Source organism: Canis aureus, chromosome 2, assembly GCF_053574225.1.
Source record: "Canis aureus isolate CA01 chromosome 2, VMU_Caureus_v.1.0, whole genome shotgun sequence".
NCBI classification, from domain to species: domain Eukaryota; kingdom Metazoa; phylum Chordata; class Mammalia; order Carnivora; family Canidae; genus Canis; species Canis aureus.
In genome coordinates this window covers 62447212-62462452 of record NC_135612.1, presented here as the reverse complement: position 1 = coordinate 62462452, position 15241 = coordinate 62447212, and the positions used below count along the sequence as shown (strand labels likewise).

Below are 15241 nucleotides of genomic sequence, written 5' to 3'. Positions count from 1 at the left end.
TCTCTTAGATTTCTCCATGCCTCTGTTTGGATTTCTCCCAACGACTCTGAGGCTTTCCTTCAGAGTCTTGCAGTCCTCAATATGGATCTAGTCTCAAAACACAAAATAATTCTAAGGGGATGGGTCCGAACGCTATGACTCTCTTGAGCTCGAACTACTCTCTAGTCCTGGATACTGTGTGCTCTCTCTGGGAGCCTGTAAAGGAGGGTCGAGGTATTTCCCAGCTAGCTGTTTGCCAGCCTCTTACAAAAACATACCAGAATTAAGCACGTATGGTCTAATAAAAACTTATATTGGAAAAGCCCATCCCTTCTCATGTGTCACAGCTGCCGATGTAAGGTGCAGGCTCCCATGCTGTGTCAAGTGGTGGAGGAAGTGGGGTATGGGCACCTTTCTCCGAGAGCTGGGACTGCCTGCAGCTGCTCTGGGCCTCTGCTCCTCTGGCAACGTGAGATTAATGTCTCCCAAACGTGAACTGCTGTGACTTGAAAGCCTCCAGTGTTGCCTTTGGTTTGTGTTATCTCTTTCTTGGTGTCATTAAGTTGTTAAAGAGAATCATGCAACTGGAGTCTCCATACTGCGGGGCTCTCTAGTTTTGATGGGCTCTGGGTAGTTGAAGCCTGCCTTCATTACATTGAGCAGATGATTTAATCACTTCATGTCTGAACCTTGGCCTCCTCATCTGAATTGTGGTGGTGGTCATGTTTCAGGATTGGGTGTGAGTGTTGACCACAGCAGCACTTCTGTCACCTTAGGTGCCACAGGCCTCAGGACACCTGAGAGCCTTCACCTGGTTGGCTCTGTGTGTGTTAACTTTGGTGAGCTCCAGATTATAGCATGTCGTACATTCACTCTTTTTCCAAAAATGGGAAGAATATCCAAGTTCAGCAATTCTGGACACTCTTCTAAACCCAAGAGATCTCTAGTTTGTAGAATTTTTCCTTCTGGAGGTTATGGTATGCCAAGGCTGAAGATGGACTCAGGCTTGTTTATGTAGACTGCAGGGTTACCATGTATGGTCATGCTTTGAACAATTTGCACTGATAGGGAACTCTGTGCCCACTCTTTTCACGCACCAGAAAAGCCTATATTTGAAATGGTCTTTGACCACAGCCTTGAAATTTGCTTACATTTTTTTAATAAATAAATATGTCATTGCCTATTGTTTGGATGTCTTGTTAAAGCTGATATTTAAGATCGTGACTGGCTTGTCCAGAGCTGGACTTGTAATAAAAAACTTTTAGTATCTTGGCACCTAAGTGCCTTTAAAGTTTTGTTCACCTGGCTACATCTGCAATTTTGGTGGTTCTTTGTACCCTCTTTAATTTTAATGAAAAATTGTGTCTTTTTGGAAATGGCACCAGTTGTGCACCAAGGCACTTCAGGCCAAATGGAAGTGCAGTAATAATTAATCCAATTAAATTTTGGCAGTTTCCTAGATATTTTTCTTCTTTTGGCATTTTGTTTTCCATTTGTCTAAATAGCACAAATGGTAATCTTTCAGGCATTTTCTCTGGTGTTCAGATTACTAAGAGATGTTGAGAAGTGTGCGTGGTGCTCAGTGTAATACTCTCGAGAACTGAGTCTGTAAAGAAAGCTTCTGTGCTTAGAGGGTGGTTCCCTCACTGTGTGTTGGGGGGATGGCCTCATGGTGACCAACTCTGCCTGTCTCAGTTGTAGTGATGATGAAGACGTTGCACCATTGTCAGCTAAATTTGCTGATATTTATCCACTGAGTAACTACGATGATGCTGAGGTGGTGGCCAACATGAATGGACTCCACAGCGAACTGAATGGTGGCGGGGAAAACATGGCTCTCAAAGATGAGGTATGGGCATGACTCCCTCCTGGTGATAGTGAACGGCAAATGGTGCCGATCTGCTGTCTTAACGGTTTTATATTCTTCCATCTTGAAAGGTATAAATTACAAAGGTTGTCTTTAAAGTCCCCTCAGGTAAGCAGTACCAGTAGTAGCTCTTCAGAGGCTGACGATGAAGAGGCAGATGGCGAGAGCAGTGGGGAACCGCCAGGAGCCCCAAAGCAAGACGTGGCTCTAGGCAGTGGGAGTCCCAGGAAAGAGGAGAGTAAAGTGGACAGTCCACCCCCATCTTACCCAACTCAGCAGGTACGATTTCATTTTTCCCAACTCTGTGTCTTTCTCTGTGTACATTTTCTCTAAACTTGGGCATTAGTGAATGCAAAATTATGTTATTTTAAATAACTTTTGAAGATTAGAACTAGAGAGGATCGAGGCTTGCTTATAAAACACTCCAACATGACTCTAACCACGTTCTCATCTTGCTCCTCTGGCTTGAGCCCTCTTAACGGTCTTGAATTTGCAGCACCCCGGAGCTGCTCCAGACATTGAGCTGTCATAGAGGTTTTTGACTTTAAAGAAGCAAGAGGGGATGGTTTGTTTGTTTTTTTTAATAAAATAATAGAATGTTAAAATTTCAGAAAAGGTTGACTTTGTAAAGGAAGTTTTTTTCTGGTGGACACCTGTTCTGTTATGAGAGTACCTCATGAGATGACTTTTCTCTTAAAGGCTCCTAGTTTCATAAGTAGTTGCTCACCTCGTTCTGAAATGAAAGAGAAAACAAACGGAGGTGGGGGTGCTTGGTTAACCACCTTCCTTCATAGGCAGTGTAGACACACAGTTCATGAAAGGTGACATGAAAAGGTGTTCTGTTGAGAAGTCTTGCTCCAACGTCCATCCCCACCAGCCCTGTCCAGCACCTACACACGCCCAGTTCTAGTCCCAGTAGGTGATTAGTCTGACTTACTAGTGTGTGTTTATTATACAAATGCTAATATTCATTCTTCCCTTGTTCTGTGTGAAGGCTCATACTGATGCACACTCTGTTCCCCTTGCTTTTCTCTCCGCAGTACAGCCTGACTCTGCAAATAGCGCTCTTCCTCATCCCCTCTGCCGCCCTGTCTGTGTCCCAACAGGTGGACACACCATAGTTCGGTTTCTCTTTCTCGTCCCCCATCCATGGGCCCATGTGTGTGTCTCCCATTCTTTTCCCTCCACACTGTTCAGTGAGCCATCTGATATCTGGCTTTTTCTACAGAAGTAGGTCTCTCCCTAGGATTGGTTACCAGTGGTGGCTTCTCTGGGTCACAGAGTCATGGCCTCTCCTCCCCCCTAAAAAAGAGTGATGTCATGGTCTTGGGACTTGACCAGTCTGCTGAGAAATGGCAGCCCCTTGAGATTTCAGTCTTCCTTTCATTTATGATGGGCAAAGCTGAGCATTCTCTTATACGTTGATGGGCCTTTCATTTCCTGTTCCATCTTACTGTTGTCAGCCGCCTTCTTTTTTTTAATTTTTTTTTTATTTAAGATTTTATTTATTTGAAAGAGTGATAGTGAGAGAGAGAGCATAAGCAGGGAGCAGAGGGAGAAGCAGACTTTCCGTGGAGCAGGGAGCCCAATTTGGGGCTCAATCCCAGGACCCTGAGATGATGACCTGAGCTGAAGGCAGTCGTACCACCCGTTGAGCCACCCAGGCTCCCTGTCTATAAGTCTTTATGGTATTTTTTGAAAAACATGTTTTTAATGATAAATTCCAGTTCCTTAGTTTTTTCTTTTATGAATTGTGCTTAGGATGTCATATCCAAGAAAACCTTGCCTTATACAAAATTCTGTTTTCTTCTACAAGATGTATAATTTCAGCTCTCACTTAAGGTGTGGTTCATTTGATTCAGTTTTTGCTTATGCTGTGAGGTTAGGGTCTAAGTTCATCTTTTTGTGTATGTGGATGTCCAGTGTCCAAGTGCTATATGTGGACAGGACCCTCTCTTTCCTGGTTGAATTGCATCAGCCATTTGTTGAAAATCACAGAGCTATAAATACAAGTGTTTATTGTCTGCACTCTGCATTCTCTGTTCATTTGACCTCTGGGTTCTTTCCCATAGTGTACTTTACCTGCTGCTTTATAGTAAGTTTGGATATCAGGGAGGATCTGCCCCCCAGCTTGGTAGGCCTTATTAAAAATTGTTTAGGCTGTTCAAAGCCCTTTGTGTTTCCATATAAGTGTTAGAACCAGCTTGTTCTACAAAGAAACCTGCCTGGATTTTGGTAGAAATTGTACTGAATTCTTGAATATTTTATGGAATTCACCAGCAGACTCCTCTGGGCCTAGTCTTTTCTTTGTGGGATGATTTGATCAGTTTGCGGAAAATACAGTCTTAACAAAGTTAAATCTGTCAGCCTAGGAATGTGCTGTATCTCCATTTATTTAAATCATCTTTCTTCTAGCAGTTAAAAAAATTTCTAGTCATTCTTAATTATTGAAGTTTTTGATTCTGTAGTAAATGGTATTTTTTAATTTCAATTTTCAGTTGATTATTGGTAATACATAGAAATACAGTTGATTTTTAAATACTTGTGTTCTGTGGCTTAAAACACATTTATTCTTTGGTCTCTCTCTCTCTCTCTCTCACTCTTTTTCTTTTTGGTTAGATTCCTTTGGATTTTCTACATGCAAGATTATGTAGACATAAAGATAGTTTTTCTTCCTCTTTCTGGATGATTTTTATGTCTTACTCTTGCCCTACTGAGCTAGCTAGAACCTCCAGTGCTGCACTGCAGAGAAGTGTTGCAAGCACACATCTTTGCCTTGTTTCTGGCCCCAGGAACTCAGCCTGTAACTAGGATCATGCTAGCTGCACATTTTCATTGGATGGCCTTACCCAGTTAAGGAAGTAAATCCTATCAACTCTTCTTTTCCTAAGAATTTTATCATGAACGTATATTAGGTTCTCCAGATGCCCTTTTTTATATCTATTAAGATGTTCCTGTAGTTCTCATCCTTCATTCTGTTACTGTGGTATGTTGCATCAAGTGATTCTTAGATTTATTTTTTAAGTAGACTCCTTACCCAGAGTCGGGCCCAGTGCTGGGCATTAACTCATGACCATGAGATCAAGACCTGAGCTGAGATCAGGAGTCAGATCCAAAACCTACTGAGCCACCCAGCCACCCCTGATTCTTGGATATTAAACCAACCATGTGTTCCTGGGACAAATCCCACTTGATCATGGTGTATAATCTTTTATTTATTTATTTTTGTATGTTGGATTGGTTTGCTAATCTGTAGTTAACATTTTTGCTTCTGTGTTAGTAAGAGATACTGTTCTGTAGTCATCTAACCTTAGAGTGTCACTGTTTGGCTTTGATATCAGGGTAATAATGGCCTCATAGAATGAGTTGGGAAATGTGTGCTCTGCTTATATTTTCTGAAGAAATTTGTCTAAAATTTAGATTTCTTAAATAGTTGATGGAATTTACCAGTGAAATCCTGTGGGCTTGGTCTTTCCTTTGTGGGAAGATTTAGAATTACTAACTTACTTTACTTGTTACAGGTTTATTCAGATTTTCTATTTCATCTATAATGTCTACTTTGATGCCATGAGGATATTTACTATATTCTTTTATGATTCTTTTAGTTCTGCAGGGTCTAGAGTGATGTTAATTCCTGATTGGGTAATTTTGTCTACTTTTTTTTTAAACCCTCAAACTGACCTAAAGGATTATCAGTTTTTGTAAAAAAACAAAGGAAACAAAAAACAATTTTGTTGTTAATTTTATTTGTTTTTCCCTTTATTTCTATGATTTCTATTCTGATCTTCATTATTTCTTTCCATAGTCTTTGGGTTTGGTTTGTTCTTCCCTCTCTAGCTTGTTGAATCCAAGCCTTAGATTACTGATTTTAGAACTTGAGAATTTATTGAGACTTGTTTTATGCCCTAACATATGGTCTGTCCTAGATAATGTTCTATATATACTTGAAAATAATTTGCGTTCTGCTCTTGTTGGATGGAGTGTCCTAAGAACGAAAGTTTGGTCAAGTTGATATCATTCTGGTGCTCTGAATCCTTCCTGATTATTCTGTCCAGTTCTAAAAATTGCTGAGAGGCACACTGAAGTCTTCACGTATTGCTACTGGACTGTTTCCTTTTCAGATTGGCTAGATTTTGATTCATGCCTTTGGGACAGTGTTGTTGAAGGTGTATGTGTGTGTTACTGTTACCCCTTCCTATTCTATCGACTCTTCTGTCCTTATGAGATGCTTCTCCGTTAGCATTTCTCATCTGAAAGACTCCTCCCACTTGCAGAATCGCTCCTGCTGTCTTAGGGTTACTGTATGCATGTTACCTATTTTTTCATCCTTTGCATTTCAGCCTCTTTGTGTCTTTGAATCTAAGATTTGTCTTTGAATCTTTTAGTTGGGTCTTGTATTTTTGTATCTTGTCTGCCAATCTCTGCCTTTTGTCTGGAGTGCTTCATTGATGGTTTAATGTCATGGTCGGCGGTATGTACAACTACTTTGCTGTCTGTTTCCATAGGTCTCATATTTTTTTTTCCTCTGCTCCTCCTTTACTTTATTTTTTGTATTAAAATTTTTAGTGTACTATTTTAATTCTGCTATTGATTCTTTGGTCTTTTTTTGGTTTGTTTTTAAGGGCTGTTGGGAGTTGGTAATGGGAAGGGCCCCAGGCAAAAAGGCCTGGCTCCTGCTGCTCTTACCTGATGTTCTCGCTAATTGGCATGAAGAAATGCCTTTCTATTTGCTTTTTCCCTTTGGCTGATTTTCAGATCCTCAAATGGTTGCTTTGACAGTTGCATTCAGTTTTACCCTTGTTTTAAGAGGGCAGAGCCACTGACTACTGAGTCTCACCTCTGGTGTCTTTTGCAGACTCTCCATGTAACCACTCCTGAGCAGAGTGAGGCCCGTGGAGCCTGGCACCAGTGCTCTGTCATCCTTGGCCCCAACTCCCTTCTGCCACCCTTGTCGGTCCCCTTGTCCCTGCACAGACAGTCACAGGAGCAGATTGGTATGGCTGCCACCTCAGCACCTACTTGGCTGGGTAGTGAGGTCTGCATTTTTTCTCATCAGGTCTCCTCCATCCCAGGCTCTCGGGGTCCCTTCTGTACTCTATAAGGAGGGCTCTGGACAACTTGAGGCATCAGATGAGCCCTGTCTTCTCTGTAGTGGCTGTGTGACTGTTCAGCACAATGTGACTTGACTTAATTTAATTCACTCCATTCTTTGTTTTACTAAATAACCAAGTACTTTTTTTTTCTTTCCTTTTAGACCGAACAAGCTCCAAACACTTGTGAATGTCATGTTTGTAAACAAGAAGCTTCTGGACTGACCGCATCAGCAATGACTGCAGGAGCCCTTCCCCCTGGCCATCAGTTCATGAGCCCAGAGAAGCCCACACACCCTGCTCTGCATCTTTACCCCCACATCCATGGACACGTGCCCCTGCACGCGGTCCCACACCTGCCCCGCCCTCTCATCCACCCCACCTTGTATACAGCGCCCCCCTTCACACACAGTAAGGTAAGTCAGGGCAGAGAGGGCCTGGAAGCTCACCTGTCACTAAGATCTTATCAGAAGTGCATTTTTAAACAAACAAAAATCCACAAATTGGCAATTTGTATAGGCCATGTCTACTCTTGATAGGAAGGTCTGCAAGAGATTACTGTAATCCCTTAAGCTTTCAGAATTTTGAACCTTCACAGTTGTAAAAACAATTACAAAAGTGGTGGCTTACTCCTTCAGAATTAAGTAGAGCGTAAAGAGTTTTCCAGATGACGTTGGTGTAATAGGTTGTACTTGGGGGAACACCAGACACAGACGACTCTTCTACCTACCCAGACAACAGCTTAGTTATTTCCTCATGGCCTCCTGAGGCCTGGTTTTTTCCTTAATGCTACTTGGGTAAAATACTGTGATTACAGCATGGGTCCTCTGACATTGGTTGGGCTCTATAGTGTCTGAAATGAACATGCTCCCTAAACACGAAAATGAAGGACATAACGAAATGCACAGGCTCAAAGGAGGAATCCTAAGTGTCATGCAAGACGAAGTTGCAGTGCCATGCTGGCCTCCCAGACCAGCTGTGCTCGGTGCCTGTGCAGAAAAGGAGTGAGCATGTAGAGAGATGTGCTTTTTATGTATTTATTCTCAGAGAACCCCATGCTTATATTAGTAGCTTTGACTTTGCAATGAAATTTTTACTTTAGTTTTATTCTTTGCACCACAGATAATTTTGTGTCCCTAGCCGTTTTGAACTTAGCTTTATTGGCTCTTATAAATTCTGATTTTTGGTTTCCTTTTTATCAGTTATTCTGGGTCAGAGTTAGTTTTAATCAATCAAAAATAAAATTTCCCCCAAACCCTAGATTTATTATTTAAAATAGTGATTCTCAACTGAGAGAAGGGAGGAGGACATGGGATAGAAGAGGCTTTTTCAGACCCAGGGACATTTGCTGTGAAGTAGAGTGTTGTTTGTTTGCTGAGGAGAGGGGTACAGGTAGGAGAGTTAATAACCACTGATTTACAGTATAATAGAATCAGTTTGTCATGCTCTGTTGCAATAAGTACTTGGTAACTGCCCATATTTATGCTTAAATTTTGTTAGATTGAACTTCGCTCAGTTTGGACATTTAATGATCACTTTTTTGATAGAGTGATTTGAAATAGCATTTTCAGGTGTATATTCAAAGCCAGAAAAAAAAAAAAACGCCAGGCTGTTTCCGTGGTTGGCCCAATCTCTCTGGGTGACTGTATGAGGTGGGGAGGCTCTCTGTTCTGTCTTACCTGAATACAACTGCTTCCTAGTCCTTGGGAACCAACCCTAGGAAAGAGTAGAGAATGGTCTGTTGTAATGTCTTGCTGGTAGTAAAAACTATTCAAGAATCAGTCCCTAAAAATCTTAAAGAAAAGTAGGAAATTGATTATTCTTAAAGGCTGTTGGGATACTCCAGTTAAAAGCTGATTTTTACCCCTAACTTTTGGCCTTTTCCCAGGGCATTTTAGGTAGTCCAGAGAAGGGTAAAAGAGAAGAAAAACATTTTGAGAAAGTGTCATCTGTATATAGAATCTATTTAATACCTTATAAACTTTAGTAGATAGATGTGGAGGATTCATGGGTAGAAAAGCAATGCAGAAGATAAGCTAGTAAGGTTTATTTGGGAAAATGAGTTGCATTTGGCAAAATACTTCATTTGTATCTGGTATAAAAATGCTTGTTTCTTCAGACAAGCTTGCAGTGTCACTATGTCTTCCAAAATTAGGTTGTGTTATTTAAGTTAGTTTGACTTGGTTGACTACTGTGAATACCTGCATACCTAACTCATGATGGGCTCACAACCCCATAGGAGCTGGTAGAAGCCCCTTCTGGAGAACGCACAAACTTGTCTTTAGTTACCTCAGAGACGGCTTGTTCAATGGGGTGCCCCCTGTGTGGCTGGGTGTGAGCTCGGCTGCTTCCATGTTTGTGTTCTCTAGGCTTTCAGGGATTTTTGCTCTGGTAAGGTGATGTTTGTCACCTTTAGGACTTTATGTCATTGTAGTTGTAATAGTTGTAACTTTTAATTCATACTCTGGCTGTTGTAGGTAAATATTTAGTACCTAAAATGCTTGGGATGCGTAATATAGAAAATTTATTTTTTTTGGACTTAGAATAATGATGACTTTCTGTTTTCAAATGTCTTTGTACCAGTAATACATTTCATTTATATGTTGAGATAAAAGTTATTTGAAAGTTAAAAGTAGTTGCAAGAAAAAAATACATTAATGAAATTCTAGACAAAAATTAAAACTATATGGCAAGGAGTTTTATTTACAGATATTTGGGGATTTCCCAGCTGTCTTTTGTTACTGATTTCTATTTCAATTTCACTGTGGTCTGAGAGCAGACATTGTGTGACTTTTTATTCTTTTGGATGTGTTAAAGTGTGCTTGTGGCTCAGAATGTGGTCTCTCCTGGTGCATGCTCCAAGTGATCTTGAGAATGCACGTATTCTGCTGTTTTTGGATGAAGTAGACTGTCCACGTCCATCATGTGCCGTTGACCAATGGTGCCGTTGTTGAGTTCCGCAATGTCCTTCCTGACCTGTGGCTAGATCTGCCTGCACCTGATAGAGGGGTGTTGGAGTCTCCAAACTCCACAGCAGATTCTCCTCCTCTGCCTGCAGTCCTGTCAGTTTTTGTCTCATGTTGTTTGTTGTTTGGCACCATGTTGGTTAGTGCTTACATATTTAGAACTGTTATGTGTTTTTGGCAGAATGACCCTTTTATCATTATGGGATGCCTTTCATCATCCCTGATGATCTTCCTTGCTCTGAGGTCGACTTGTGTGATATTAAGACAGCTGCTCCAGCTTTTCATTAGCACTAGTGTGGTATCTCTTTCTCCATCTCTTTACTTTTAACTGAAAGGAGTCTTTATACTCCCAGTATGTTTCTTGTAGACACATCTAGGTGGGGCTTGTTTTTTAATATACTCTGATAATGTTTGTCTTTCCATTTATATCTTTAGACTAGCCACATTTAAAGTGATTTTTTATGTGTTTGGGTTAATAGTAACCCTTGTTCTGTTTTCTCTTCATTACCAGAGGCTTTCTTTTTCTGCCTTCTCCACTTTTAATTAGGCATTTTCTGGTTCAATTTTCTCTCCTCTCTTTAGCATATTGGTTATACTTTAAAAATATCTTTCAGCAGTTGTATTAGAATATACATTTTAACTAATCTGAGTCCCCCTTCAGATAACACTGTTCTATTTCATGTTAGCGTAGGTACCTTTTCCCAGAGAGTTCCTGATCCCTCCCTCCCTCCCTTCTTCTTCCCTCCCTCCTGTCCCGTGTGACATTGCCATTGTTCTCTGTTGGCAATAAGTTCCCTCAGTGTTTATTTGTCTAAGGAGGTCTTTGTTTCTCCTTTACCTTTGAAGGATAATTTTGCTGGGTGCAGAATTCTAGATTGGTGGGTGTTTTCTTTCAGTGTTTTAAACAAGTTTTACTCCACTCTTATCTTGCTTACATGGTTTCTGACCAGATATCCTCTGATTCTCCTCTGTTCTAGAGGTACAGGGCCCTCCCCCACCTCTCTCCCTCCCTCTTCCCCCTTTCCCTCTCTCCTTTGCCCCCTTCCATTTCCCAAGGCTACTTTCAAGGTTGTTGTTTTGTTTTGTTTTGTTTTGTTTTTGTCTTTGGCTCCCTGCAGTTTGAATATGAAATGCCTAGGTGTAGATTTGGGAGTGTTTTTTCCATTTGGAGTTCTGAGCTTCCTGGATCTGTGGTTCATTGTCATTAATCTTGGAAAGTTCTCAGCCAATATTCCTTTTCTTTTCTCTTTCTTCTCCTTCTGGTATTCCAATTCCTGTTAGATCTTTTGAAATTGTCCCGTACATCTTGGATGTTTTGTTCTCTTTTGTGTTGTTGATGGTGGTTTTTTAGTTCTGGTGTTTTTTTTAATTCTCATTTCTCTTTGCATTTCAGTTTAAGAAGTTTCTGTTGACATATCTTGATACACATGTTTTTCCCATCCACTGATGATCAGTTCATCAGAAGCATTCTTTGTTTCTCCCGAGGTGTTTTTATCTCTAGCTTTCTTTATTCTTTGAGATTCCATCTCACTGTCTCACTGCTCACGTTACCTGTTAGTTCTTGCCTATTGTGTGCTTTTTTTAAAAATATTTTATTTCATTTGTGAGAGAGAGCAGGGGAGGAGTGGAGGGACAGGGAGAGACAATCCCAAGCAGCCTCCCTCATTGAGTGTGGAGCGTGGATTCCACAATCCTGAGATCATGACCTGAGCCAAAACCAGGAGTTGGACGCTTAAGCATTGTGTGCTTTTTCAGTTGGAGCCCTCACCTTATTTATTATTTCAAGTTCCTGTCTGTGATGGTGAGCCCTGTTATGTTCATGCCCCTAGTCTGCCATGATGCCGTCTGATCGGGGCCAGCCTGCCCGCCCTGCTCTGTGTCCTGAACCTGTCTTCTTGCCTCTCACCCTTTGGCCTCCCTGAGAGCCCCTTTTGCATCAGCCTTCCAGTTAAACAACTCTCTGATGGTCTCTCTCACATGCTGCTGAAGTTTGACTTTTTAATTCCAGCTGTGATTCTTATCTGTAAGCTTTAATTAATTTATTTTTAATTTATATTAGCAACTCTTTGTATTCTCTTGTTCCTTCATCATGTTTTCTTTTATCTTTTCTTAAACATTTTACACATAATTCTCTGTTTGAAACCTTGAGGATCTGAATTTGGTTTTTTTGTTGCTCCTGTGGATGTGTTGTTTCTGTAGGTGTACAGTAACTTTTAATGAGGTTATGTTTTTGTTCAACTTACTCTGTGAGAACTGCAAGGCACTAAGTAGGGCTGAGGTACCAGTGCTGACTCACCTGGGATCCTAGGGCTCCACCTGACCATCACCAGCTCTCCTGCCTCCCGTGGGGATCATGGATCTGCCCCCATCACCCCATCACTGTGACTATGGTGCATGTGCCTTCAGGGCAGTCATCCCTGCCCCACACCTCCACCTGGCTCTGTTTTCCTCACCATGTTCAAATAGGTTCTGGGATGGATGTGGTGCCGTGCAATACAGGCCAGGTCTCCTGGCTCCTACATAAACTCAGGTGTTTAGAAGGCATCTGTTAATGTATGTTTGTCCGAGCTCTCATTTAAAGCAAAGATTTTATTTTCCTGTGAATCACTTTTGTCTCAAAGTGGAGAACCATTCAAAACTTCTATTTGTGCACAGTGAAATAAATCTGTTCTAATTCAACAGCATTGTCCACATGTTGAGAGACTAATTCTATGCCTGAATTATTGGTGTGCTTGTGGAGGCATGGCCCAAAATTGGTCTAGTTGACAGAGGCCTATATTTTTCTCAAGGATACTCACACCTGTTGAGTAGCCGTTTTGTGGGAAAGCATTGCTATAAACACAGCTTGTTACAGACCCCCCAGTTCCCCTGGTCTCTGCAACTGGACCTCATGTTAGTAAATGGGAAGTGTGTGAATCGAATTTAACTTATGCTTTCAGTGTTTCAGCTTTAGAATTGTGTTCCCTTGTCCCTCTAAGCTAAATCTTTTCAGCCTTTATTGAACATCCAGTATGTGCCAGGCCTGTGCTACATGCTAGCAAAGTACAAACCAGGGAATCTTCATCCCTGCCTTTAGGGATCTCTCAGTCTAATCAAATTAAGACCTCAAAATTCCATGGTGTACCTTAGCAGAAATTGTAGCTGCAGAGTAGGAAAGCCTCACTGAAGGGAAGAGGGCTTCTGACTGAGCCTGTCAGGTAGTTTTGCAGAGGAGGTGATGCTGGATGGGGTTTTGAAGGGTAAGCATAAGCTCTCTGGATGCATTCAGGTGGCAGGTTCAGGCTCTTAGCCAGGCCCCCTCCAGGGAGAAGGCAAGTTATCTAGCAGCCATGAGTTGGGAGGGCCTCAGAAAGTAGTGAGGGGAGCTTCAGAGCTCACCTGGGCTTCTGCTGTGCAGTGGCCAGTGAGACCCAGCTGCTTCTCCACATGCTGCTGTGGTGCAGCCTGAGGAGCCAGCTGGTTTCTACCTGCCACGTGTCTCTGCACCTTAGCAGAAGGTGTGCAAGACTGAGAAACCACCTTCTGCTTAGTTGTCTTCACATCTATTCCGTCTCAGCAAAGCAACTCTTAGTTTATCACTATTTTGTGGAAAACGATATCTGTAGAAATAACAGTTTTTTTTTTATTTCTTCACTCTTTGCCCTGCCAGAACCACCATATTAGACTCCTGCCATGATCGTGAGCATCCAGACCTGTTTCTTCTCATTTCATACCCCATGTGTCCATACCATTCTCACCCTCCACTTCCCTGAGCCCGTTCAGGCCAGCAGGTATGCTGAGCTACCCAAGTGGAGTGACCCTGACTTCCTCTCTGTACCCAGGATGGGCAGCACAGCCTGGGGTGCAACAGGGTGGTTCTCTGTGTAGGAACCAGCCGTACAAGTGGGGATATCCCACCTCATCCCTCACTGCGCTGCACACTTACACCCACTGTCCAGTTAAATTCTCACCACAAACCCTGGAGGTAGGTATTCCCAAATAAAAGATGAGAAAACTAAAGCACAAAAAGATTGAGTCATTTGCCTGAGTCACACTGCTAGTAGAGGGAGAGCCGGCATCCAAAGCCATCAGGCCATGCATCCTCTCAGGCCGTGCGTCCCAAAGGCTGAGGACAGGTTGCTGTTCACAGCCACACCTCCCAGGGACTATGATCTTGGGCTGCTGCTCTGATAGTCACAGTGATTGTCCTGATGGCCCCAGAACCCCTCCTCTCCACTGCCTCTACCTCCTCATCTCTCAGACCCCAACTGATGGCTTCCTGTGGTACCCTCTCCCCTTTGGGCAGAGGCATCTCTGATTTGGTCCCTGCAGCCTATCTGACTGTGGTGCCGTTGTCAATGAATGGGGACTGTGCCTGTGCTATCCTCCCTTACCTCCCACCTTCTGCCCCAACCAGGCTTTTAGGGTTCTGCCCAACCATCACCTGCTCGGGAATCCTCCCAAAACCCTCCCACTTGACTTTACAATGGCCAGGGCCCAGTTTTATCTCCCAAAGGATGAGACTCCCAGGTGTTGCCAGTGCCAGACCTGTAGCTTCTCTGGGTGGGGCCTGTAGCACTGGGTCCTCCTGGGGAGGGGAACTGTGGGACCAGAAGGCTACCAGTCAGTCTCAAATTATAACTGTGGGAAGTGCTAAGAGAAAATTGTGGATTTTTAGGTGTGTTAAATGGGAAAGCCCACCTTGGTCTTGGGTGCTGGGTGGTGAGGTGATAACTTCTGAGGTGTTTGGGCTGAGGCTGAAGGAGGACAGTACATAGCGAGCTTGTGAGCTGAGGTTAGGATGTTCTGGAAGCTGGAGGCAGCACAAGGAAAGGTCAAGGTCAAGAAGGAGCTTGGATTTGAGGACCAAGGGAAGGCCTTTGTGTCCAGGCGCTTGGGGAACACCAGGGACAGGGATAGGCCAGGCCATATGGAAGATTTTTTATTTTATTTTAAGAGCAGTGGGAAGACATTGGTGCATCCTGAGCAAGGGAGGGACTCATTCTTACTGACCTTCACAAAAGCTCACCTTGGTGGCTGTGAGGGAAGGGACTGGAAGGAGGCTGGGTGTGAGCCATGGGGGCTGTCTGCGCAGGTGGTAGAGGCCGTGGCTGGGGGTGTGGCACAAGGATGCACAGGGGTGTGCAGGGGAGCAGCCCACGGCTGGTCACTCGATATGTGGGTGGACTCTTCAGACCACAGTCTGCCATGGTAGGGCTGCGGGGCTGCTTCCAGGCTCAAATAAAATCTGTAGTTCTTTAGACATGCTATGCCCTGGGCCCAGGTGTGAGAGAACAGTTGAGGAGCTTTATTTACCATTTGTTGTTAAGTGATTCTAGAGTTGACTTTTTAGCGGTGAT

At 42.8% G+C, this 15241-nt stretch overlaps 1 protein-coding gene across 4 annotated transcripts in view; it reads left to right on the top strand.

The window, feature by feature from the left end:
• FAM193A (family with sequence similarity 193 member A) overlaps positions 1-15241 on the top strand; it is a 161903-nt gene that overhangs the window by 114248 nt on the left and 32414 nt on the right. For all 4 annotated transcript variants that reach the window (XM_077876131.1, XM_077876127.1, XM_077876130.1 and 1 more), the window contains 3 exons: positions 1675-1828; positions 1946-2125; positions 7101-7352. In XM_077876131.1, the coding sequence (XP_077732257.1) occupies positions 1675-1828; positions 1946-2125; positions 7101-7352 (586 nt within the window). The remainder of the gene's footprint in view (positions 1-1674; positions 1829-1945; positions 2126-7100; positions 7353-15241) is intronic.